The sequence below is a fragment of the Physcomitrium patens genome, chromosome 25, assembly GCF_059467195.1.
Source record: "Physcomitrium patens ecotype Gransden chromosome 25, ASM5946719v1, whole genome shotgun sequence".
NCBI classification, from domain to species: Eukaryota; Viridiplantae; Streptophyta; class Bryopsida; order Funariales; family Funariaceae; genus Physcomitrium; species Physcomitrium patens.
Window position 1 is genome coordinate 13,197,032 of NC_143434.1, and position 27,232 is coordinate 13,224,263.

General features: G+C 36.7%; 1 protein-coding gene and 1 non-coding gene across 2 annotated transcripts; both read left to right on the forward strand.

Moving 5' to 3' along the window:
• Positions 1-15,721: 15,721 nt before the first annotated feature.
• Positions 15,722-17,336, forward strand: LOC112277524 (uncharacterized protein At4g28440). The gene is made up of 2 exons (XR_016501095.1): positions 15,722-15,830; positions 16,286-17,336. It is a non-coding gene; the product is annotated as an uncharacterized protein At4g28440 (transcript).
• Positions 17,337-24,733: 7,397 nt separating this feature from the next.
• Positions 24,734-26,911, forward strand: LOC112277560 (uncharacterized). Its single transcript, XM_024510033.3, has 3 exons — positions 24,734-25,210; positions 25,651-25,811; positions 26,011-26,911. Exons 1-3 carry the CDS (start codon positions 25,013-25,015, stop codon positions 26,108-26,110), a joined length of 459 nt encoding a protein of 152 aa, XP_024365801.1. The 5' UTR covers positions 24,734-25,012; the 3' UTR covers positions 26,111-26,911.
• The last annotated feature ends 321 nt before the right edge of the window (positions 26,912-27,232 follow it).

Consider the following 27,232-nt stretch of genomic DNA (forward strand, 5'->3'; position numbering starts at 1 on the left):
GTCCACTATCTTATATGGTTCAAGAAGAGATACATGGAATACTAGATGGATTTTTATTAACTTTGGTAAGTATAAACAATATATAACTGGATTGATTTGTGTAGAAATAGAATATGGTCCAAGCCTTCGATAGTCTAACTTGTCACAAAGACGAGTGGTCTTGATATTATAATAAAGTAACCATACCTTATCACCTATGTAGAATGGTCGTTGTTTCTTTTGATAGACATCTACATTAAACTTTTATTGTTCTTGAGCTTCTTTTAACTTTGCCTTCATTGTTAAATGTAGCTCTGACAAATGATTTGCCAAATCTTTTGTTTTAGGATTATCAGCTTTTGAAAAGTCAAAAGTATCAAGTCGTAGATGATAACCATAATTGGCAAAGAAAGGTGTTTATTTTGTAGAAGAATGTACATGTTATTATAAGGAAACTTTGCAAATGGCAAAAGAATTGTCTAATCATCTTCTTGGTAGTTGATGGTACATCTTAAATATTGTTTCAAAACTTAATTAACACAGTCCATTTATCCATCAGTTTGAGGATGGAATGTCGAAGATAGTTTAATATCGACTTTTAGAATCTTGAAAAGAATCTGCCAAAATCTTAATATAAACTGAGTTCTCCTATAGAATATAATATTTTTAAGTAATCCATGATAGCGATAGATGTTGTTGAGAAAGAGTTTAGCTGTTTCTTCACCTATGATAGATTTTGTACATGGTACAAAATGTGCCATCTTCGTAAAATGATCTACTATCATGAATATAAACTCATAAGAACCTGAGATTTGAAGATCCATGATAAAATCCATAGAAACAGAAGACCATGGTTGTTCTGGAATAAGTAATGGTTGAAGAAGTCTATAAGTTCAATGACAAAGAGATTTTGATGTTGAAAAATGTCGCATGACTGAAAAAAGTCTTTCACACCCTTTTACATTTGTGGCCACTAAAAATCTTTAGATATACGCCATAAAGCCTTGTTGTATCTAAAATATCCTATTGCTGGAAAGTTGTGACATGCTTGAAGAACACGTAATTATGCTTCTCTTTTTGGTACATATAATCGACCTTCAAAATAGAATAGGTTATTTTTGAATTCAAACTAAGAAGTATCTTGGGACTTAGAAGAAGAATTCTTGATATTAAAAACAAGAGGATTAAAAGACATACTTGATTGGATTTGTTTCATAAAGGTCGAATTAAGAGTCAATGTTGATTTTATTACTCAAAGATGAAAATGCTTTCGCTTCAAGAGAATTATTCTTTGCTGATCAAAAGTTGCGTCTCTTTTTTTTGATGCAAGATAAGAATGTCTAGAAAGGGCATCTGACAAAATTTGTTGTTTTCTCGGTTAATATGTGATCTTCAAATCAAATCCTAATTAAGACATGCTCCAATAGGCTTGGCGACAATTTAAAATATGTGCTGATATGAAATACTTAAGATTCTTATAATCCATATATATGGTGACTAAATTAGAAGTGCTTTCTAGATGATGATGCCATTCTTGAAATGAATCTACAATTACAAGAAGTTCTTTATCGTGGATTTTATAGTTGATCTCGGCTACTCAAAATTTTCTAGAATGAAAAGCTACTAAGTGAAGTTTATCATCTGTTCCCATTTGTGATAATATGGCACTCGAAGCAAAGTCTCATACATCTCTTTCTATAAAAAAAATACCTTAGAAAAGTTGATACAATATAAGATTGGTGCAAAAACAAAAGATGACTTCAAAGTTTCAAAAGATGCTTGAGCTTCTTTGCTCCACTCAAATTTGTCTTTGCAAGTCAAACATATAAATAGAGCTGCAACTCAAGAGAAGTCTTTCATGAAGATTTGATAATAGTTAGCAAAGCCCAAAAAACATTGGACATCTCTTACCATTTTTGGAATCTTCCAATCTATAATCGTTTGAACTTTCTTAGGATCCATCATAAGTCCATTATTTGAAATGAAATATCCTAAGAGGTCAACTTGAGTAGTATGGAATACACACTTTTCTATCTTGGCATAGAGTCTCGCATCTCTTAATTTTTGTAACATATGACAAACATGAAGTTCATATTCATCTATATTCTAAGAATATATCAAGATGTCGTTTACATAACAGACAATAAAATCATCTAAAAATTCTCAAAAAATATCATTCATTAGATATTAAAAAGCTATTGGTGCATTTGTAAGTCCAAAATGTATGACGTTGTATTCAAAATATCCATACCTAATTTGAAATATAGTCTTCCATTTATTTTCTTCTTTAATATATACTAGATTATATGCTTTCTACAGATTTATTTTTCTGTAGATCTTAGCTTGATTCAGTTGATTGAAAAGTTTGGATATCAAAGGTAGACGGTACCTATTGTTAATGGTGATCTTATTGAGTCCTTGATAATCAACATATATCCACAATGATCCATTTTTCTTCTTCACAAATAAGATTGGAGCTCCTATTGGTGATTTGAAATGGCGTATGAAATTCTTGGCTAGCTTTTCTTCAATATATTCCTTAAATTCATCTAATTCATTTTATAATAAACTATAGATTGGTCCAAATGATGGTTGTGTTCTTTCTTGAAGGTCAATTGAGCAGTCATAGGAATAATATTCTAGAAGAATATCCATAATCTTCTTCTCAAATACATATTGAAATTTTCTATATTGGTTGGAAATACCACTTAAAATCTTCACATCATTAGAAATAGGTGTGGTGTAAATGACACAAGGTGATCATTCTTTTGCAGCATGTAAGAAAGCTCTTACATTTACAAACATAGGTTTAATTATACTAGACTTTTCACTTTCTATTGGATTAATTTCATCCTTAATTATGCTTTTAGAGAAATCAAGGATATGAAAAATCCAATCTATACAAGAATTATATTTTTTCAATCATGATAAACCTAAAATAATTGGATTAAAAAGTGATCTAATTATATTAAAGATTATGCAACTACTATGACCATTTATTGTTATATCTATAGGAAGTTTTCATTAGTAACATCTCCAAAAGATAAAAAATGACTATTTATGACTTCTACATGAACAGGTTTGGTTTTTTGTACTAATCGTATTTTATGACTTTTAATAAATTCTATATCTAAGAAACAAGCTGAGGCTCTTGAATCTATTAAAGTAGAGGCTTTGTAATTATTAGGTCCTAAATGCACATCTATTATCAAACAAAGAGAGGATTTTGAGGAGAGTATAGGACCTTCATTAAAAGTTGTATAAGATTCGAGCCGCACGATTCCTATTATAGCTGGACAAATTCATTTTTTGACACATTATTTTTTTGATAGATGTGCTCCTCATTTTGTGATTTTTTCGCTTCTTTAGACAATATTGAATAGTGTGTTTAGGTTTTCCACAATATAAGCACAATCCTTCTTGACGCCGACAAGTCTTTTCTTGCTCGGTGTTGTGTTGTGATATGATTATATGGTAAAAATATGACTAAAAATGATTTTTTTAATTAATATTCTATTATATTAGTTCAACAAGAATTCAAAATATTATAATAAGGCTTTTAGGAAAGTCTCTTAGCCTATTTTCTTGTCTTCATAGTAAATAGATAAAATTTAGTTAGTTTTTTTACCTTCTAAGATATAGAAACTCTTTTATTATCTAAAAAAGGCCATAAATTATTAAAATTAGTATAGAAGAGGTAAATGGTTGATATGATTGATACTAGGGTCAAGTTGAAGGTAGGATTGGCCTTAAAACTCCTTAGGATAGATTAGATTGATACTCGGGGATCGACTGGTTGTGAGGAAGGGTTGAAATCAAACCTCTAGTCACTAAAACGACCGCTTAGGAAAAATTAGGGAGAGCATTCAAAGATCATAGATTATAATTTGAGAGCTAACTTAAAGCTCTTTCCAAAGACGTAAGTATTGTTTTTGTAGGATTTTTGAGAACTAGGAAATTGTTGTTCAAAGTCAAGGTTTGTATTAGTGATTTGGATTTTATATAATATAACTAGGGCTAGCAATTTTGGCTAGTTTGTACAATTGGTGTAACATCTATGGTTCAAAATTTGAAAATATTTGTATTATTAGGTGTGCTAAGTGTATACAAAATTTTGTGATAATCTAACGATGCGATTTAGAGATATTTGGTTTTTAGCACAAGAGGATTTCAGAAGTTGGCAATTTGGGGTTGAGTAGGGTTTCTATGATATTTAGAGATCTACTAATTGGATCAAGGTGAAATTTGGTATGGTGTTGAAAGACTTGAAGATCAAGCTGCACACCAATTTTGAGTCAAAGTTAATTGTTGAAAAAGGAGAAATCACTACTGGGATTTTTGCTTCACTCTTCAAGTTGGTGGCTGAGTGATATTAGTGCAATTTTTTGAGGTTTTCTTACAATTTGTAGGTTGGATTGGGCTGAAAATACTTGAGCATATAGAAGATCTACATTGACAATTGCATGCAAAATTTTACATCAAGTGAACGGTCAGATTAGAAATTATAGCTTGTTAAAGCTCACGGATTAAAATTAGGATTTATAAGAAAAATCTAAATTGCCTAAATATGAAAGTAATAAGGTAATTGAGGTTTATGTGTGATTGAGGCTACTAAGAAGAGTGTTTTTTAGCACTTTTGAATTAGAATTTGAATTATATTCTTTTTATATGGATGAAATCTATTAGGATTTTTTGGATGTTTGTGAAACACAACCTCACCTTCTACAGTTAGGTGCCCGGTGCATTTCCAAGCATGACAACATGTAATACAACATCGGTAGGAGGTTTAAAATGTATCACATCAATTTGCATATCCTCTACTCTTGAATGTATGTATTGAGGAGATGTTGGTATTGCCATCGAATGTAGTAATGTTGAGGCTCATTTGAACGACTCTCAGATCAAAATTCAAAAAGTCGATTGTCATATTTCACAACAAAGTCAATTGCTTGACTCAATGTTTGGAGATCAGGTAAGTTGAGCATTAATTTCTTTACTTTATATTATAATCTATAGAGAAATTAGCTAATAAGTACAATATAATCGCACTTGATATCAGTTATAAGTTATCCAAATTGTGAAACATATAATATTACAGATCAATTGCCTTGTAGCAAAATACAGATCTTGTTAGTTGCAACTTAATTTGCATCATGTTTTTCATATATGGACCAAAATTCCATCAAAAATACCTCCAAATTATCAAATATTGAATCTTGTTGTTCAAAAAAAGATAAAAACCATGAAAGTAATGAATCTGAAAGAAGTGTACCAATGAATCTAACTAGTGATGTTGGAGTTGGATAGCTTTGAGGTTGAAGTTCAATCACAAGTTATACTTGATTGATAAATCCTTAAAATTTGGATCTTGTACCATGAAACTTCTCGGGCAAAGCAACTCTTGGTTCTCTAACACTTAAAGGATGTTCCACCGTGGGTAGAAAGACATGATTTGGTGCAAATATTGAAGCAACTCTAATCATCTATATATCCTCACTTCCTACCATTCTTGTTGATCCTTATGGTGATAAGCTAAGTTGATGCATCAGAAGCATCAACTCCCTCAATTGCTCTTGTATTTGTGCCATTGCACTCTTCATTTCAATAAGCTCTACCATAATAACACTCAAAAAAATATCTAATACCAGTCAAGATAAGTAGAAGAAAGGACTTGAGGACAATAAAAATACTAAGAACAATATCAATTTGAAAGAAAATAATCCACAACTTCTAATATGCTTATGTCTTTTCATGAAAAAGAGATAATTGTCACGGACACAGAAATACATGCTCGAGATCTAACAAGAAGTTCAAGAAGAATTAGCAAGAACTAGATTAATCAGATGAGAACAACACCAGAGAGGTGAGCTTGAGCTCCAAGAGATGTGTTGTCGAGATTGAAGAACTCTTCAACCTCGATTCCAATATATACTCCTATTTAGGAAGCTTCTCAAGCTACTTCTACCAACTAGGAAGTTTCTAAAAGGTTCCAGAGACTTGCTTCTAGAAGGTTCTAGAAACTTATCTCTAGAAGGTTCTAAGGACTATGTCCCTAACATCTTCTACTAACTAAGAAGCTTCTAGAAGATTCCAGAGACTTACTTCTAGAAGGTTCTAGAAACTTGTCTCTAGAAGGTTCTAAAGATTATGTCCCTAAAATCATCCCCTCCTTTAGCTTCAAGGTCTCTGAGAAGCAATGTTATTGTTAATCAGTACCAATGCAAGAAAATGAAGATATGTCACATAACGTCTGCTATGAACTCCAACTGTTGTTCACGAGGCAAGTGGTTCATCGGCCCTTGAAGCCAATGGTAGTGGCCCACTCCTTCAACTTCTGACCAAGCATGAACTTCCGTGTCCTCATTGTAAAATTGTCCTACAAACACGCCTTCTGGCTGACCATCGTAAGCAGGCTCAGACTCAAATACAATTACCAGTGATCGGTTACTCGGTATCCTCCATCGTCGTTGTGGTGTAGGTGGTTCTTCATCTCGGGGTCGCCTTTGTGAGCTAGTCGGTTGAGATAATCTGACTGGCATAGTATCTATCTCTTGGCTATCCATATCAGAAGACCAAACTATGGCTACTGAAAAAAATCTATTTTATCTTGGAGAAAATAACTACATCAACTACGAATTTTGGTGGTGCTCTCCCCTTTTCTTATATTCTTGGGTGAGCAAGCATCAGAAGGAAGCTATCGTCAAACCGGCTTAGGTTTATGAGGATGTTGTTGATGAAACTCCTATACCTTTTGTGGCACATTGGCGAGATTTTCAGCTGGCTCTCACGTTCGCTCATTAATGTCGTAGCCGCACCAATGAACAAGATACTCCAACTTGCCCCACCTTCACTGTAAATCCAATACCTTTTCAACCTCGTATTCCTCATGGTTCTCGATCTCAATACTAGGTGGCGGACATTGTACTCTTCCAGAAAAAGACGACTCTCGATAAGGCTCTAACAGAGAAACATGAAAGATTGGATGTACCTTCATAGAAGCCGGTAATTCCAGACGGTACGCCATTGGATTGATTTGCTTCTAGATGATAAATGGTCCCAATCTTCGATAGTCCAACTTATCACATGGTCACTTGGTCTTGATATTCCATCGAAGAAGCCATGCTTTATCTCCAATTTTGAAAGTAGGTGCTTGATTCCGAAATCTATCTGCAGACACCTTGTAGAATTCTTCAGCGGATTGTAATTGAAGCTTTAACGTATTTTGAAGCTCTGATAGTTGTTTCACAAATCCTTTAGCTGCTAGATTATTATTTATTGACAGACTAAATAAATCAAGCTTCGGATGATACCCATAGTTGGAAAAGAATGGTGTGTATTGAGTCGATGCATGGAGGGTGTCGTTATATGCAAACTCGGCTAGCGGTAGATATGTGATCCAATCGTCTTGCTGATAGTTGATGCTGCATCGTAAGTATTGTTCCAAGACTTAGTTCACCCGTTCTGTTTGGCCGTCAGTTTGAGGATGAAAAGCCGAAGAAAGCTTGATATCCACCTTCAGTATCTCAAAGAGAGATCTCCAAAACTTTGATACGAACTGGGTTCCTCGATCTGATACGATATCATCTGATAGTCCATGATATCGATATACATTATCGAGAAAGAGCCTTGCTGTGACTTCACTGGACGATGTCTTCTTGCAAGGAACAAAGTGCACCATCTTTGTAAGCCGATCTACCACGACAAAGATGCTGTCAAATGAGTTTGATGATGGTAAGTTCGTGATGAAGTCCATAGAAATTGAAGACCATGGTCGACGTGGAATCGGCAATGGCTGTAGGAGTCCATAAGGGTGATGCCAAGGATTCTTGGATCTTGAACAGATGTCGCAGGAGAGGACAAAATCTTTCAAATCCTTCCACATTTGGGGCCACCAAAAATCTCGAGAAATAAGCTACAAGGTCTTGTTGAATCCAAAATGTCCTGCAATTGGAAAATCATGGCGAGATTGAAGAACTCGGAGTCGTATTGGTCCTTTTGGGATATACCACCGCTCCTCAAAGTATAAAAGATCTTCCTCCACCTTGAATTTGTCGCTATTGGCACGCTGCTTGATATCAATGACTACTGAATCTTTAATGGTCGCGGCACGTACCTGATTCAAGAAGTCAGCATCAATTGGCACAATAGTAGCACAAAGCCAAAATTGCTCTCGCTTCAACAATGTCATACATTGTTGATCAAATGCTACTTCTCCAGCCTTTGATACAAGATACAATCTCTTCGATAAGGCATCAGATAGTCCTTGCTGCTTTCTAGGTCGATAAGTGATAACAAAATCGAACTTAGATAGCAACATACTCCACCGAGCTTGACGTTGATTTAGAACTCGAGCCGACATGAAATACTCCAAATTCTTGTGATCTGTGTATACGGTCACTGGGTGTGCAGCTCCTTCAAGAAAATGACGCCATTCTTGGAGAGAATCCACTATATCAAGAAGTTCCTTATTGTGGATCTCATAATTGATTTCAACAGTAGAGAACTTTCGAAAATAGAATGCAATTGGATGGAACTTCTTGTCTTCTCCGATTTGTGAATGTACAACTCCCAAAGTAAAATCCGAAGCATCAGTTTCTAAATAAAAGGCCTTTGTAAAGTCTGAATGTACTAAGATTGGAGCCGTAGTAAATGCGGTCTTCAGGTCTTGAAACATCTTCTCCGCTAGAGGTTCCCATTCCAGCTTATCCTTGCATGTCAACCGAATGAGAGGAGTAGCAACTTGAGAGTAATTCTTGATGAAGATCCGATAGAAGTTGGTAAAGCCAAGAAAACATTGTACGTCTCTCACCGTCTTTGGAACCTCCCAGGACACGATTGCTTCCACCTTCTTGGGATCCATCTTCAAGCCTTCCGTAGTCGCAATGAACCACAAAAATTCCATCTCTATTTGGTGAAATAAACACTTCTCCAACTTAGCATATAGTCCTCGCTCGCGTAGTTTCTCTAAGACCAAACGAATGTGCTTTTCATGCTCTTCCTCATTTTTGGAGAATATCAAAATATCATCCAAATAGATGACAACAAAATCATCGAGGTACTCTCGGAAAATGTCATTCATCATATGTTGAAAGACTGCTGGAGTATTGGTAAGACCAAAAGGCATGACATTATACTCAAAATGGCCATACCTTGTACGGAACGCTGTCTTCCACTCATCTCCTTCCTTGATTTGTACGAGGTTGTAAGCTTCCCTTAGATCAATTTTTGAAAAGATCCTTGCACGTCAAAGTTGTTCTAAGAAACTAGAAATCAAGGGTAACGGGTAACGATTCTTCTTTGTTACCTTGTTGAGGCCTCGATAGTCCATGCACATCTGCAATGAGCCATCTTTCTTCTTCACAAATAAGATGGGTGCTCCAGCTGACGATTTTGAATGATGGATGAAGTTCTTCGCTAGATTCTTGTCGATGTACTTCCGCAACTCCGCCAACTCCATCTGCGATAGATTGTAGATTGGGCCAAAAGGTGGTTGTGCTCCTTCCTGTAAGTCTATGGTCCAATCATATGGTCTATGTTCCGGTAGAATGTCGGCATTTTTCTTTTGAAACACGTCTTTAAAATCTTTATATTGCTCCGGTATACTTGCTGTTGAGATCTTCTCCCCAGTAGTTGGAGCCGCATAAATGAGAAATGATGTGCCTTCCTTAGACGATCTTATAAATGCTCTTGCTCCAATAAATAAGGATTTCTCTATTCGGGGTTTTTTACTAGGCTTGCTCTTAGGTAGTTTTGTGGGAAAGGTCATCTTCTGCAACTTCCAATCTATAGATGGGTTATGCTTTTTCAACTAGGAAAGACCAAGAATAATAGGATTTGATGGGGTTCTAATAATATTGAAAATAATATGACTATTATGGCCCTTAAACATCACTTCTATAGGTTCTGATTCATGGGTGACACTACCAGACAATAAAGGTCGCCCATCTATGACCTCAACATGAATAGGTTTGGATTTTTGTACTAAAAGGATCTTATGATGCTTCGCAAATTCTTCGTCTAAGAAATAAGCAGATGCTCCTGAATCTAATAATGCTAAGGTTCTCAGTTTCTGAGAGCCAATAAGCAAAGGGATTGTAAAGCAAAGGGTAGGTTGAGTGGAAAGAAAGGAACCTGGTTGTTGTTGTGATATTTCACTGTCCAGTCGCAAGGTTCCTATTGTGGCTGGGCATCCTCATTTTCCTGAATAAACGCATCCCTAGTCTTGACAATACATCGATTTTGCTTCTTGAGGCAGTTTCCAACTTTGTGGCCTTCTTCACCGCAATACAAGTATAGACCTTCCTCCATACGCCGCTTTTTTTCTTCTAGAGTAAGGGATTTGACACGTACCGCATTAATTTGCATGTCTTCTACCTCTGAATGTAAATTCACGTTGCTTGCCGACATAGTTGAGACGTGGCAAACCATATGTTGTCTTGAACGTTGGTCTTGGCGGTGTTGGAATAGGCAGTTATCGCACTTCATAGCTTCGCAAATAGCTTCATTGAGCGTTTGCGGATCAGGAAGAGTTAACAGCAAATCCTTCACATCATCCCTTAAACCCCAATAGAATTGATTCATCAACGCTTCTTCATCTCAATTGATGTCGCATGCTAATTGCCTGAAGTTCGATGCATAGACTGATGTAGAGCGCATCCCTTGTCGTAGTGACCGGATCTTTGTTATAGCCCATCGAACATTGTCATGTTCATCAAATGCTTCCGCAAATACCTCCAAAAAGGTTTCAAAGTTATTTAGCATGGACGATCGTTTCTCAAACAAAGGAGCAAACCATGATAGAGCTTGTCCTGTAAGTAAGGTTCCAACAAGCCCAACACGTGACTCCTCCGTTGGATAGCGTTCGAGCTGTAAAACTATTATCAACCTGATTTGGTTGACGAATCCTCGAAACTTGGAATGTGTACCATCGAACTTGTCCGAAAGGCTAACTCGGGGCTCCTTATGTTGTAGAACCAGCGGTGCTTGTCGAACCTGAGGCAAAGTTGTTTCTCCAAGTGCAGAAGTTTGAGGCTGGTGCAACCTAGATTGTGCCATCCTAGATGCTCCATCATTATGAAGCCTTGCCACGACTCCTTCAATCTCTACAGTTCTTTGCGATAACGTAGCGAGGGCATTCATGATAGCATCCAACTTGGACTCCGAACTTTCCGTCATACTAATGACTTGACCTCCAACCATTCTAAGAGAAGGACAGAAATGATTCTACAAGAAGACAATATTGGTTTAGAGGAGGGTACTCCGCAACCTCTAAAATGCCTTAAGAGCTTCAAGAAAAGGGATAATCCACTCTCTCCAAGAAGAATAAGACTCCAATATTGTAACAAAAGAAGTATCAGTTTAGAGGGTAATCCGCAACCTCTAAAATACTAGTACACTTCCAAGTAGAGGGGTAATCCACACTCTAACAAAGAAGAAACTAGCTCTGATATCTGAGGTGAGTGGAGTCTCGACAAACTGTCACAGACACAGAAATACAGGCTCGAGATCTAACAAGAAGTTCAAGAAGAACTAGCAAGAACTAGATTAATCAGATGAGAACAACACCAGAGAGGTGAGCTAGAGCTCCAACAGATGTGTTGTCGAGACTGAAGAACTCTTCAGCCTCGATTCTAATATATATTTCTATTTAGGAAGCTTCTCAAGAAACTTCTACCAACTATGAAGCTTCTAGAAAATTCCAGAGACTTGCTTCTAGAAGGTTCTAGAAACTTATCTCTAGAAGGTTCTAAGGACTATTTCCCTAACATCTTCTACCAACTAAGAAGCTTCTAGAAGGTTCCAGAGACTTGCTTCTAGAAGGTTCTAGAAACTTGTCTCTAGAAGGTTCTAAGGATTATGTCCCTAACAGTAATCCACTCTTAATCAAGACAAGACAAAGCTTTGATATTGTAAGTGTACTCTTGTCAATTTGTCAAGCACATGAACTAAAAAATGATGCATAAATCAATAAAATTTGTATCAAAGAAAGACTATCAAAATAGAAATAAGGAAGTATGTATATTAAAAAAAAACTAGAATGTCTTATTGCCAAAAGACAAAGAAACTTGAGACTCTTGAAAGTAGATTAGAAGCAAGAAAGGAGTTGACAAGAGTAAAGAGAGCTTCACTCTTATCTCTTTATATACTATTTAACTAGGGGCTATATGACAATATTCTATAGGACCTCCAATATATATTGACTTTGTATGATACATGCCTTGACTTACAAGGCAAGTTTTTCTATGTGTGGGCCACATAGTTAGCTTTTTCTTCAAGGTAACAATATATGTGGCACATGGCCAACTTATTGACCACTTTTTTAATCCAAAAAAGTCAATTATAGATACCTATAAAATCAAAGCAATATCTATGAAGCTTCTAGGAAGCTTCTATAGAAGATATTATAGTATTAACTTACTTTTATCTACTTCTACTTACTTCTATTTATTCATACAAGTAATTACTAGCTTATATGTGTATGTCCATGACACTTTGAAAAGCTCTTTTAAAGTCATTACAAATTCAAATCATCCAAATGCAAGAAGAAAACAAATTCTAGCAAGTTTTTTCTTAAATCCTACTCCCCTATCAACAAAATAATTCCAAAATTGTAATAGGTGTGTGGTTTTGTGCCTCAAGGTCTAATTTCTACCTAGATTCATAACTAGTCTTCTTTGTATATCAACATCTAATATTTTTAGGTAATTTTTGCTACTAGCTACTATTTAATTCTACCTTAAAATTTTCATGATACTAATTTTTTAATCTACCTTATATTATCTTTTTTATGGCCTTATAAAATAAGTAGAAGTCTTTACTACTAAAAGACAATAATAGCACTTATCAATTTCACTAATTTCTTAATTATTATCTATATTTTTTAAATAATTGGTTGATACATTTTGAAATAAGATCTTCTAAAATATATTCTTTTTTTTTTCTTTCAACTAATAACTTTATTATAATAAAATATTATATTTATTTTTTATTATTTATATAATTTTAATAATATTTTATTTATTTTCTATAATTTCTAGCGATATATGTAGTAAGTTAACACTAAGATTTTTATATATATATATATATATATATATATATATAATATCTTTATTCTTGATTTTTTGTATAAAAAAATTATTAGTAAATAAAATATTATAGTTGTATAAAATAAATCATAATTAATGAACTTTATAGTATTATATTCAAATTCACATCCATATTTTTTTAAGTTGTCTTTAGAATGGCATAATGATTCCAAATTTATGGATTAAGCCACTTAAATTGGTATAAGAGAAATTACTTAGATTTAAATTTCTTATTTTTTTTGAAAAGACATTTCATTGGTATCATAGTTGCCAAATTTTGGTGGCTAAGATTTGTTTGGAATAACCATAGTTGTGCTATCTACTGCTGAAGATAATTCAAAGATAAGGTTATGTATCACCTTAGTTGAAAGAATTTCTATCTTACACATGGATAGATTCTATGCTTTTGACAAGCTTGTTTTGTTTCTTGCAACCATTAGTTGAATTACTTATTATGGGAAATGATCAGTTCTTGAGATTTAATCTATTTGATTGAAGATAATTGTAATTTTTACCATTGCTACTTTTGTACATTTTGATTTTAAAAATTCAATTGCTTGTCTAATGGCTACATTGCCAAATATTATTAGTATTGTTTCTTCTTTGTCTCATTTTTTAGAATAATATTTGCAAATGATCAAATAATATTTGATTGTTGATGTATCAACATAGATGACTTTTGATACCAATTCTTAGCATCTTTATCTTATTACATATGTTCAGCGTATTGTTTAGCCCTCTAATATTTATATTAGACAAAGATAAAACTTTCTATATTTACAAAATTATTTTTTTATAAAGTCAAAATTAACAAAGGAGACTTAATTGAAAATATAAATATATTGTTGTTTTTAGTCAAAGAAGACTTCGACTTGCTATGCTTTAAAATTCGCCCAAAAATTTCTTTGGTAGAATAAAGTATGGTATTCCCTTTGAATTAATAAGTACCTCATGATCCTTAATTATATAATTGATAGCTATACAAAAGTGACACCATATTAGCAACTTTAAGTAGTCAATAAAAACAATCTTCATGATACTAGTTACAAGATTTTCAACTATGATCTTAAGCTCCTATGGCTCTTTTAAATCAATAGCAATACAAAAAAAATTATTCAAAGGAATGTTAATTTTTTAGACCACTATCTAAGTTTTTGTCTAATCCTTTTATAATTTGTAAAGCAATGGAAAAAAAATAAAAAAATATTTTTTTAAGTATAATCTAAGATAGAATTTTAAAAGAAATATTTTAACTATATATATATATTTATATATATATATTTATATATATATTTATATATATATATATTTATATTTATATATATGTTTGAGATTTAAAATTGCTCTAGGATCAAAATAAAAATTCCAAGTTTAAAACATACAAAAGCTAAGGTTGGATTTATATGATGATAAGATTAAAATCTAACAAGTGTCTTATTTGGAGTTGGTTTGTAAACATAAATAATCCTATCTTAGATTCTTACCAAGTAATATAATACCATCTATGATCTTTATAAGGATGTCCTTTCAAAATTCAAGACCAAATAATGTATATTTTTATATATTTTTATTCATTTATTTATGTATATATATATATATATATATATATATAATATTTAATAATCACTTTTAATAACAAGGTTAAAAGTATGATTTTTCAATGCAACCAAAGCTGTAAATGTAGTCAAAGTTTAGACAAAAATCCTAGCACAATGCCTCATTATGTTGCTATGCCTCTTCTCTTAATTTTGATATTTTTAAAAAATATATTGATTTGAATATCAAAGGTATGTTCTATTAGACTTTTGAATTAAGTTTTTAAAAAATACTTTGAATTTGAAAAATCTACTTTATATGAATATAATATCAACCAAGGTTTGTTTGAAAAGATTTATAAATTATAAATCTAAACACTCAAATTTATACTTATAATTTTTTTAAGTAATTTATTAACATTATTTATGTTGAATAATTTTAGTTTAAAAATTAAATAGAAAAATTAAATATAAAATTAACACAAGCAAAGTACATCGTTAATTGTGTTCATATTTTAAAAAGAATTTTAGTTTAGATTACGTCTTTATGTTTATTTTAAATAGATATGTTGAATATTTTAGTTATTTAAAATAATTTTTTAAAAATTTAGATTAGTAATCTGGTTATCAAAATAACTGGACCAAAATTTTATATATATATATATATATATATATATATATATATATATTTAAAACCTACATTTTTCACAAAATTGTATGTTTTAAATGTAGCCGAATTTTATTTGTATTTTGAAGAACTTAGACTAGAAATGATAAATTCACAGTAATTGGAAGCGTTATTTTTTAATGTTGGTCTTAAAATCGATAATAATTTATAAACTGAAGCGTTACTCCACTTTTAACTGTGCACCTCAGTACCGTGGGTTTTCCCTGGAGGTGGCGAGATCGAAGCCCGGTGACAACAGATGTGGTTCGCTCGCAGGAGGGGTGACCACTTTTTACATTACATCCTACAATCGTGAATTTCAACTGGGACGTGCCGAGATCGAAGCCCGATGACAACAGATGTCGTGTTTTCGTGAGCGTCGCTTGCCCTGACCACGGCATTGTGGGTCTACTTTTACATCGACAAATGTTCCGAGCCGAGACTCGCAAACCATCTCGAACTTATCGTCTCCAGGGACCATCTGCAACAAGCTTGGAGTGATTCTAGCTTGTCTGCCTCGGATCTCCGCGTTTGCCCTCGGTGCTGCTGCTTCCACGCCTCCAGGTATCCTCCCCCCTCAACCCATTGACCGTTCCATCTTGGGCCTAACCGCCGCAAACTGCAATCCCTAACTTATCTTGCGGTTGCTGCTTCTTTAGAATTTCGAAGTATTGTCGCAGGAAGTTGAGTTTCGGGTCTTGTGTTTTCCGCCTGTTGCGGTATGTAGTCAGCTCTGGGTTTGACACATCGGAAGGCGGATATCAGTTGTCTGTTTTTATTGTGGGGTATTGTCGGGGGGGGGGGGGGGGGGGGGGGGGGGGTCTTCTCGGTTCGGTGTGTTGAGCGAGTGGGTACATAGAAGCTTGCGAATGAAAGTTAAGGCGAGGATAGGTATGGTAGGGTTCGTCTACTGTTGGTAAGAAACTCCCAGGGTATCGTTCTATGCGTTTTGTTGATGTGAGGTACTTATACGAAGATTGATCGGTGATCTTTGTCTATGCCCTCTTCGTTTTGTGTAGCGCTAAGCAGTTTCAGATATGGCGGCTCCTGCTACCAACCTTAGGAAGCCGGTGTTCGTGAAAGTTGATCAGCTGCGCCCGGGAACGTCAGGGCATACTTTGACGGTCAAGGTGGTGAGTTCGAAGCTGGTTTTGCAGAAGGCACGGCCAGATGGCAACCAGGTCCGGCAGGTGCGGATTGCCGAGTGTCTTGTCGGAGACGAGACGGGAGTCATCGTCTTTACCGCCAGGAACGAGCAAGTCGACCTGATGAAGGAAGGGATGAAACTGATCTTGCGGAACGCAAAGATCGACATGTTTAAAGGCTCCATGCGGTTGGCCGTCGACAAGTGGGGAAGAGTTGAGCCAGCACCCGATGCGGAAGATTTTGTTGTGAAGGAGGACAATAACTTCTCGCTTGTGGAGTACGAGCTTGTGAATGTCATCGACGAATAGATCAACTGTTACCTCGTTCAGATACCGCGGTAGCTAAAGCCTCACGGAAATTCCTCGCTCACCGCACGTCAGCATCTGAGACATAAGGAGGAATATCGTTTTTCAGTTACATCATATCAGGGAATGCGAGAGGTTCTTTTACCTTCTGATTATCTATAGTGTGGAGCGCCAACAAAAACTCCCCCAACTCTAACGATTTTGAAGTGTGTCCTGTGAATCTCCCCAGATAAAGTTCTTGAGTATCAAATCAACAATCAACATAAATTGTCTTGGCGAGTATGTTGGGGTAAGTTTTCAACGTCAATCATCAAGTTCCGGATCGGACTCTGTTGCTGTTGAACTATTTGCATCCTAAAACTGCCTAGATCTATGTTGTCGTAACGCCCAAGTATGTCGGAGGTTCTAGCACTCCCATGATCTGCAAGGCAATTGGCCCTCCAGTGTGAAACCAGGGTCCGGATAATCATTTTGTTGGCTGAGCCTTCCCGGGCGCTCTGTGTCCTGTCCTCATCTCCGCAGCCGCTGGTTTAGGATTTGTTGCATTTTTTGTTGCGTCGTGGCGCTTATATGATGTAACGGTTCTGTTGAAATATAATGCAAAGGTATAGTTTGGCCATGTCTCTTGGGCTTTTACATCAGTAAAGGCATGGCTTCTACAATGAATGACAAAATATTTCTGATGTTACCTGTGATCTACTTCAGGCTTGTGTAACTGGTCGTCTACTTGTGTGGCCTTTCTTAGGTAATTGAGAGAAATGTTTGAAGTGATTTGGAGAGGTAAGAAGTTGAATTACTTCAACTAGGAGAAGTAGTTTTGATACATCCCGTCAAAGTACCTTGAAGACCTTTTCCATTTCGATCTGTGTGAACTGCTGATGTGATTTGTGGAAGGAAACCGTGATATTCCATTGCCGACGTTACCTGTCTCACGATTCGGATGATTTCTAGGATTATGTTGTGACTGAAGTGTAGCAGACTTAAGGTTTTCCACAACTGACGAAGTATTCCTGCAGCAATATTGGTTCGTGACAGCTGCACTTCTGTGGTTAACAAATTTCGTCAGGCTCTGGTATTTTTGCAGGGTCACACTTTGGTTTTAGAAGATGATACGCGACTGAGTCTTGCTCACACATGCATTGTTTAAGCATCGTATTTGTTGTATGCCTTCAGTGGGTTATTCCAGTTTTGCATTTGTCGCAGGTTTGTCTAAAATCTAGTTTATGTATTTGGATTTTTCTTTTTACTTAGTATTTTGCAATGAAATACAAATTGAAATAAATATTTTTGAACATTTGACAAAGTTGTGGAGGTTGTAATGAATTGTAGCCCTATGAAATGCTCTGGTAATAATCAGCATTCTCCTCTTAGATATGGTTTTTTATTATGCCTTTTGTCACTTTTGGGTTGATCTTGTGCAATTGGTTTACTTTTTCCTGTTTTTTTTTTTTTTTTTTTTTTTTTTTTTGGGGTGGAGGGGGAGTCCTGAAGGTCACATCTATTAGTAACGTAAATATATTTTAAATAAAACTCAATTCATTAAACAATACGTTGTTTAAATACGTAAACCCATATTACTTTTAAATGAATTGTAATAGAAAGAAAACACAAAAAACTAAATCTCATCTTTTTCCAGTTAGGTACATATACATCTTTTTGAGAATTAATTCTAGCTGTGCCACTTCGATTCAATTAGCATTATTAATCTACAATAATATTAAACTTTGGAGCTAACTATTTACCAATATATATGTACAAGTGTATAATTAGCATAAATACACAATTGTCATTCAACAAACTTCATCAAAATTTGGTAGTATTGAACTTAAACACCTCATTTCAAAGAGATTAATAACCTCAACATAGTCTAGGAACTATGTTTAAATCTAATTAGTTTCTCATTCAATTTTGGTGTGTATAAATAGTATTAGATTCATATTTATCTTTTAATTAAAATGACATATTGGTTAGACCAAGAGCTCACATGGAAGAAATGTTAATGTGGCTTATATGGCACAAAGGATTGACAATCAATGTATGAAGGGCTAAAACTAATTTAAGCACTTATGCTTATTTTCCTTATTGAAGCCTTTACATTTGAATCAAATTTATACAGGTTATAAGAGTGTCCACAAACAAGATAGATATGAAATTGAGTAACAATTTTGCTATACAAGTTGACATCTAGTCCAAGGCAGTGGAGATCTTTGAAGGACTTTTCCTTGAAACAAAGAATTTCAAAAGAAAAGTTCTACTCAAATTTAACCAATTTAAGATAGTATGGTCCCTGCTACGAACAAAATAGAGAATATGAACAAGGGAATTTGTTTTGATGAGAAGCCTTGACATGCCCCAGATGGCCAAGGGTAGTCTAGAAATGAATGTAGACATGAACATTTGATGAAACTGAAGAATTCCTCAACGTGGGCTAATTGTGCACATAGTTAGGAATATTCTGTTTTGTGTGAAAACAATACACAAACCATTTCAACATGAAATTGAACCTAAATTTCTTACACTCGCCTCTTTTCAACACTTGCTACATTTTCTTCGAATATGAAATGTGATTTTATTATTAATAATATTATTATTATTTTACAAAATCTTAGCATTCTAAAACTCTCTACAGGGCTGGTTTTGAATAGAGAGACAAATGGGGAAACTAGTCCGTTGATCAGAAGATTTCATAAGCTTTAAATAAGCAACCCAAGTGGTAGAATTCGAGAGACAAAACTACCACTAACCTAGATAGAAAAATTTCCACTACTGGTGGGAATTCAATGTCACTGATGCCAACGGGTGGGAACAAAGTCCCCATCAAGCCCCCACTTCCTACCATCACTTCCAGGACGTGGGAACGGACCGGGGAACGTGAGAACGTGGGGGGGGGGGGTGAGGCAAACATAAAACCCCCCTCCCTTCTTCCGCATTAGTAAAGATCTCCCATCAATTTCCTTGTCTGGAGAGTATTAATACGGTGTGGTTCCTAATACAGATTTTTATCATAATTCGTAAAACAACAACGGTTTCAGTTGAGCCTCCTTATAATTCAATCCACAGGTCAATGCCACATATTATTTATTTTTTGGGTTTTTAAAAGCCAAACGATTACAAAAGTATGGCAAATCCTAATTGTCTATCAAAGAAGGTGAAAAGGAGACAGTCAAAATTAATAGGAATTGCGAAAGTAAGAGTTTAAAGCGATGGAGCACCTGATCCTAATGGGTAGTTTTTGGCAGTTGACTCACATATGCCCGGCTCACCAACTAGATATTATAACATCCTCGAGAGGCTGGGAAATGGGGCGCGAAACAAGGAGCGAAATCAAACAGTAGACGGGTTGGAACAGCCATGGGGTTTCATGGATCTATTTTGGGCGACCGTGCTGAGAGGGACGACCCAGAAACGGAAAGATTCATGTGCCAGCAGGGCTTTACCCGCCAGTACATGTCCACCGAGAATACGACACGTGGGAGCTTCCACAGCAGGCCCCTCTCAAAGTGAAGTTACAAATAGGGCTTCATTAATTACCTCACTCTCCCATTTCCAGCCGCACTCCCCCCACGTATCCATTTGGTCGCTCTCGTCACCTCTTTTTAAGTCCCTCCAGTGTATGGCCAACGGTGTATGGTCATGACACGGGGAGGGGGGGGCCTATCACCATGTCCTAACCTCACGTCGCCATTCTCCCCCCATTACTTGGGGGTGTGGGGAGCGAAAACGTAGTGTGTACAGTCAGCCTGTTGACCTAAACTGTGTCACACTTCTCACAGATGAAAGTGGGAGCTATGGTGCCCGCCCACTACACCTAAACCAACGAATTGAACCAGAAAAAAGTGGGTTCCCTGATTGTTCCCTAATTGTTCCCGATTGTTCTCATGAGTTCTTAGCACAACATTCTGCAAATTTGGAATACAGGTGGTGTTTTTCCCTGAACTGTAAGGTTTTTTGTTGGACTTGGGGACCGCTTTGAGCTGCCTTAGTGTCACCATGCTGAAATTCACACTCAAGGAACCGAAAAATTTTACTGGAAGTAAAGTTTGGAAATCAAAAGTTCTAGCCAAATTGTCCATACTTTAAACAACATCTTTTAATTCTGCTTCCCAGTTGTGGTTCCCAGTGTTCATCTTCTCGTGGACAACCTCCAAGAGAATAGCAGCAACAACACACGGAGTGTGAATGACTGTGGGGGTTCTTTAAGTAACACAGAGCAAAGTTTTTTTTGCAGAGAGAGCCATGAACATATAAAAAGACTCTCACTTTATTTGGTTCATGAGGGTGGTCAAGCTGCATGATTGGGCACATTATTTAGGAGAACAAAACAAGTCTCATGCTTGTCTTTCACCATCCTCAAACCTTATTCAAATTAATCCCTTAACTTATTTGTTGGCAGCAAATTAATTGTCCGGTATTGTAGAATAAAATCCACTGTGAATTACACACACTCACAAATTAGTTGTGTGTTAGTGGTGTTAACCTACAATTCCACCCTCTCGTATCTTGACTTTCCACTAAAATCACTTATCTCATTCTGAAACAAAATTACAAGGAGTTCATGTTTATATATATATATATATATATATATAAACATATATATATCAATAAAATTAGTTTTTTGACATTGATAAATTCAGACAATTGATGTTAAAAGTCAAAAGTAAAATACTTTAAGATTAACATATAAAAGATTCCACAAATATATGCACTCTATATAGAATCTGTGGGATATTTTGTACGTTAATTTCCCGAGTTTAGTATTGTATAGAAATATCAAACCCTATTCATTGTAGTTTTAAAATTAAAAACCAAGCTAACATACTTTGATTTCTGCAGTTGGTTCCATTGTTGACAAATGTATTCAGCGTTTGTAATTGTAGGCATTGAATGGCTCCTAACTTATTTATGATTGGCAGGTTTTTTGTTCTGTTTTTGTGTGTTTATTATTATTGTTATTCATACAACAACACTGATGTATGCAGTGGTGAGACATTACACAACACGATTTTATAAAATTACATCCTGACATAAATTCTGACACTCTTGAAACTTGTAATACATCACTTTTCCTACACCCCCTACTAAAATGCAGAGTTCATCAACAAACACTGCAGTCTAGTTCCAAAACCATGGTAAAACAAGTACTCAAAACTTTATTTTTCTTAATAAGAATGTCTTGTGATTATTGTCTCTACCATGGAAAAAGTAAAGGGGAGAAAGAGAAAGAAAAAAAAAGTGTTTTTTTTTAAAAAAAATAATAGAAAATGACAATGAATGTACTCAAGTGCTACAGAGATAAATAAAAACCATTCCCAACCGCGTTTCTTTTTAGAGAAAAAATTCCCTCAATAACCATCATTTTCAAAGACAACGAAGGTCGTGGAGCCTATGATCGCAGTAGAGGGGGAGGGGGGGGGGGGGACGAGCGGGGGGGGGGCCCTAATTTAGGGCCAGGCCATGATTCCCACCCAAGTATCTCCGAAGCACCCAACTCGGTGGGCTGCTTCGTGGTGGTGCCTTCCCGTGCATGTTGAAGAGTGAGGGGGTGAAGCACGGGCCTGAGTTTCTATTCCCAGGGGGTGCGCGGGTCGCCCCCTCCCACCTGGCCCCCACCTCCCAAGCCCCCTCCGACCTACCAATCCCTCATCTCTCATCACTGGATTGCTGGTTCCACCCCTTGTCCACATCAGCCATTCCCACCCTACGTGGCTCGCCACCTGGAGAACCTGACGTTCCCCTGCGAGTACGAGCACGAGCATGTGACAAGGTTGGATTGTCAGTGTCGTTGCCATGTCAGATTATTTGTGTCACTATGTTATATTTGTCGTCAACTTACGTGATATTTTTGAAATCCCATATAATTAAAGGTAGTTTGAGTTTTTTTTCATATTTTTGTTACCTTCGAAATATAATCATCGCCACCCTTTGCACCCCAATTTCTCTTTTGGTAATAATTTTTAGTATGTTGGAGCAATTACACAAAACAATTTCAAATTCAACCCAACAATTTACATGCTCTTTGTTCCCCTATTCCACCAACCTCATGTTATTATTATTATTATTATTACTATTATTGTTGTTATTTTATTGCATGAATGCTTGCAATCATAATTGAATGCAAAAACATGCCATATATATATATATATATATATATATTGGTTGGTATTGTTTCAGAGGTGGTTGTAGACATTATAAGAAAATCATTATAAGTAATGAACAGGTATTCGCATATTTAAATCGAGTGTTTTCAGTTTTTTGTGAAAGTTATGTCACGTGATTGTATTTTAACTAGTTTTTAAAGTTTATGTGTTTTCAAAATACTAAAATGTTTGAATGATACATACACTCATATATTAATCAAACACTCTTTGTACATTGAATCTACTACAACCTAGTTAATAAGATGTCTCTTCCAAAGTATTTATGAAAATTAATCATAATAAAAGAACTACGATAGTTTTGTAATGTACAGGTATAATACTTTGTATTTTTAGCAAATTCCAAACATTTTAAAACAGTATCTTTTTCTGGCATGCAAATCCTGAATGTAAAATTGTTATTTGTTTCAGATTCAACAGTGCCTATTAGTTTTTTGTTCTAATTATTCTGTCAGTCCACACTAAAAATTTGGTAAAAACTTTAACATTCTATTTAAATGTTGTAAGTATACTAAACTCTAATACAATAATAATGAAGTATACTTATTCACTGTTAAATTCTATTTTTATACAATTATTACATTAACATAGTAACCACATATTTGACTAATTTCACTTTTTTATCACAGTATATTCTCATCCATATTTTATTAATCCGTATAATACCATCTTTACTGCAATGTGGACATATACAGAATTCTTTTGGGTTCTTAAACTTTATTGAAGAATATTTCTTTTTAAATGAACCAAGAAAGACTCATTGCAATTATAAACACATTTATCAACAAGTTTTTCTTAAATATTTGCCGACTAGAAAACATGACATTAAAGTTGATGATTAGTGCACATCTTTATCAGAGTAAAAGCCAAGTAAAGTTGTCCACTGCAACAAGTGGGCAAACTTTTCTATATTTATAAGATAAAACTCAAGTGTAAGAAAATGCAATACAGAAAGTATTACAGCTGCAAAGAAGACCATCAGTAGAAATGAACAGAATAAAACGCCTTTGAGTATCATGCACCCAAAAAAAAAAAAAAAAAAAAAAAAAAAACTTAACAATAATGTTGAAACGATGTATGAACTAGAACTCATTGAAAAAGCTCACACACATGTCACCACATATAGCAACCACATTAGACAGTTCACGTGTAACCTCCACTGGAGCAATAAAACTCAAACTATTCCCGTTCTTCACTTTAATTTCTGATTTCAACCATGAATCTGCATCACTTTTTAAACAGTAAAACAACGACCAATTAAAATACTGAGATTTTGGAGTTGTGTGTTATAGTGATGGGAATTCGGCTCACACTCTATTTTTAGACACCACAGAGGTAGAATGACATTAAAATGAATAAATAAAGCTACAAAACTTAAGCACAAGCTTCAGTTTTCTACAATGGCAGGGGCGAATGGGGAGCTCTCGCAGCTACGCTTGTGTATGCGCCGAAGCACCGAAATCACTGACCCACATTTCACATAATAGTTATGGTTGAGTGAGAATAATAAAAATAATTATAATTCTATTATTATTATTATTATTATTGTTGGAGGGTGGACGGGGGGTTAAAAAACCAGGGGGCAAGGGGCTTCATGTCCAAGAGCCCTGCATTTGTGCTTCTCCGCACGTCCTCTATTAATATCGCAGCTGGGCATCATGCGCATTTGCAGAGTAAAAAATCACAGGCCCCACGTACAAAGCCGCTTCTGAGGTATCGAGCCAGGTGGAATCCCGCTTAAGCGTGTATAACTAAGATTATATTAGATAACGTAGTAAGGTTCTTGCTTAGCATTGATTTCCGAGCGATGCCGTCCTTGAAATAAGAAGGCAATTCCAGCTGCGGTAGGGGAGCGAGCAAGAGAGAGAGAGAGAGTGTGTGAGTGAGAGATGTGGTCTTGCGGGTGGAGATGGGCCCGGGGATGCTGGACCGCCACGGATTCAGAAGAATAACTCCCATCCAGCCTTGTCCTTGATAGCTCAGCTGCTCTTGAATCGTCTCGTACCCTTCTCGTCTTCGCTGCCGTGCCGTTGTCGTTGCCTCGTCGACGCCATTTATCGCCCACGCTGTTGCGCATGGAGCTTTGGGTCGTGCGCGGGCTCATCATGCTCCGGGGGTGACTATATTAGGTTGCGCGATCATGGAAACTCTCCCATGGGAAGACGGGGATCCCCCGGATCATCAGCGTTGGGGAGTAGAAGAACGCGAAGTCGGAGCGATGGTTGCTGTTGTGCTCCTCGCTGCGAGCCGATCAGTGCCGATGGGCTCGATCGGGTGGGGCGCTTGTGATCGTGCCGGGGTGCTATCCACCTCTCAACGCGATGCACCGTGTCCAAGGGTAAGAGCGAGTTAGTCGGGGCTCAACAGTAGTGCCCCCAGTTGTTTGCAGTGGTGGGGTTGATCTCAGGCCGGGGAATTTAGTGACGCGGTGATCTGAATCCAACGAATCTAAAGTTCAGTGGCTGCACTGCAGTACTTTTCGGAAAAAAAGTTGTGGCTCAATTTGCCAGGTCTAGCTGCGCAGTGCGATGGTTTTCCAGGTTATTTATTTGTGTTATTTTCGAGTTGCCCAGTCTGATTGCTTGTGTGTAGGGGAAGTTAGCGTTGGTACGTGCCCTCTTTGACATACTGCAGGATTCACTGAGCGTCTCGAGGCATTCAACAGTCTAACGTGCAGGTGGAGTCCGTTTCTGGATTTGAAACGGAGTGATCGTCGTCTTGGCTTCGGTAGTGTCGGTTCTCCGTCTTATTATTGTGCTGTGTAACCTTTGTGGACAGTTCCGTGTCAGCGAAACGCCAGGATGGGAGCATGAAGCTCACAGCGGTAGCGCTCCTCACTGCGGCGTCGTGGAGGTGGGCTCTCTCGAGCGAATGCAACTGGACCTGGGCTTGACTGACACCATCAAGTATGCCTCTTATTCGAAGATTTGGCGAATGTTGTAAGTGAATGGGTTAACACTTCATCCCTCAACCCTCGTGGTGTCGGTATTTTAGTGAAACCGCATCATAAACTAGACCGTACGTGTGCAGACGATGAGACGTAATGAATCATTCAGAGTCCCGGAGCACGTACTAGTTTCTAGGTTCTTCGCGGATTCAGGACACTGTACTCATTGTGTCGTGGAAACTGTGGATCAGATATTTCGTAAACGACGCGCCGTTTCGTATACGCAACTGCCTAAGGATTGCAGAATTGTGCCGGAGCACGTCACCGTCTGGTGCCCTTGGGATTGCTTAACATTTGACTGGTTACACGGAACTCTCTCTACAAAGTTCAATGCCAGCTTTCAGGGAGCAGTGTGGACTGGATGCATCTACAACAATCTCCGGCCCGACCTCCACTCATTTTCTCCGTAAAACCCATCTTTCAGTAATTCATTCATTAACCAGGCTGCTCGGTGGCAATCAGGATGAGAACCTGGAAGAAACTTGCTGTCTAAAGCTGCGGCATAGGCTTCTCCCAGAGGCTGTTTATGATCACCCGGGCGGCCGAACCTTAACTGCCTACTGATTCTATGGTGAGGACTGCGATGAGAAACTCCACCCTCTACCCATATGCAATGCAGTACAGATCCCAAGATAGAGTCCCACAATCCACACATTCAAGATTTTCAGCACTAGGTCTGTAATCAGTTTTGCTGCGTAATCATTCTGCCTTTTCCCCCTCCCTACGGATATCCATTACGCTCCCCCTTAGCGTCAATGCACTTTGTAGTGTGGGGTTTTAGATAAGGTAGCCGTGAATCATGCGGGGCAATTTGATCACCAGGAGCGTGAGGCTGATTACCGTGCTAGTGCATCCCATTTAACACCGTAAGCGGCATTCATCATGCAGCCGCCATTCACTTGTAGAGTGCAGTATCAATCCCAAGATTTTTCGATATGGGGAGGTTTAGTATCCTCCAAATCCAGTATCACTGGGGCTAACGTAGTTAATTAAACCTAAATTTATTCTAAAAACGTCTTACTGTTCTCCGGCCTCATTTCTTACCTCTTCATTTCAATAAACAATCGCTCAACACTCTCTCTGATCACGTCACCTACCGTTTCCATTAGCTCTACAAGGCGATTTCGTCGTAGAAGTATATGCGTTGGAGTGAGCATGGAGTAGAAAAATGGTGGAACAGTACTCCTTCATAATGACTAGTCCTGTATGATGAAACTTTTGCAGTGTGCTCTGAGATATAAAACAGGCAATGTAAGTCTCTCCATGCACTGCACATGAAATCTCTGCCGGACTAGGCGTCGGGTGAGGTGGAGAAAACTGCCTATTTGTTATTTCTGTCATGTGGTGTTCACATCGTGGTCTCCCAGAAAACATCTGCAAAATCTGCAGAAGTTAATTGACTGGTGATAACTC

Coding starts and splice junctions, on each gene's coding strand:
- LOC112277560 (XM_024510033.3), top strand. CDS start 25,013: ATGGAAACTCTCCCATGGGAAGACGGGGATCCCCCGGATCATCAGCGT. Junction 25,211..25,650: donor GCGATGCACCGTGTCCAAGG/GTAAGAGCGAGT, acceptor CTTTGTGGACAG/TTCCGTGTCAGCGAAACGCC. Junction 25,812..26,010: donor TCGAAGATTTGGCGAATGTT/GTAAGTGAATGG, acceptor ACTGTGGATCAG/ATATTTCGTAAACGACGCGC.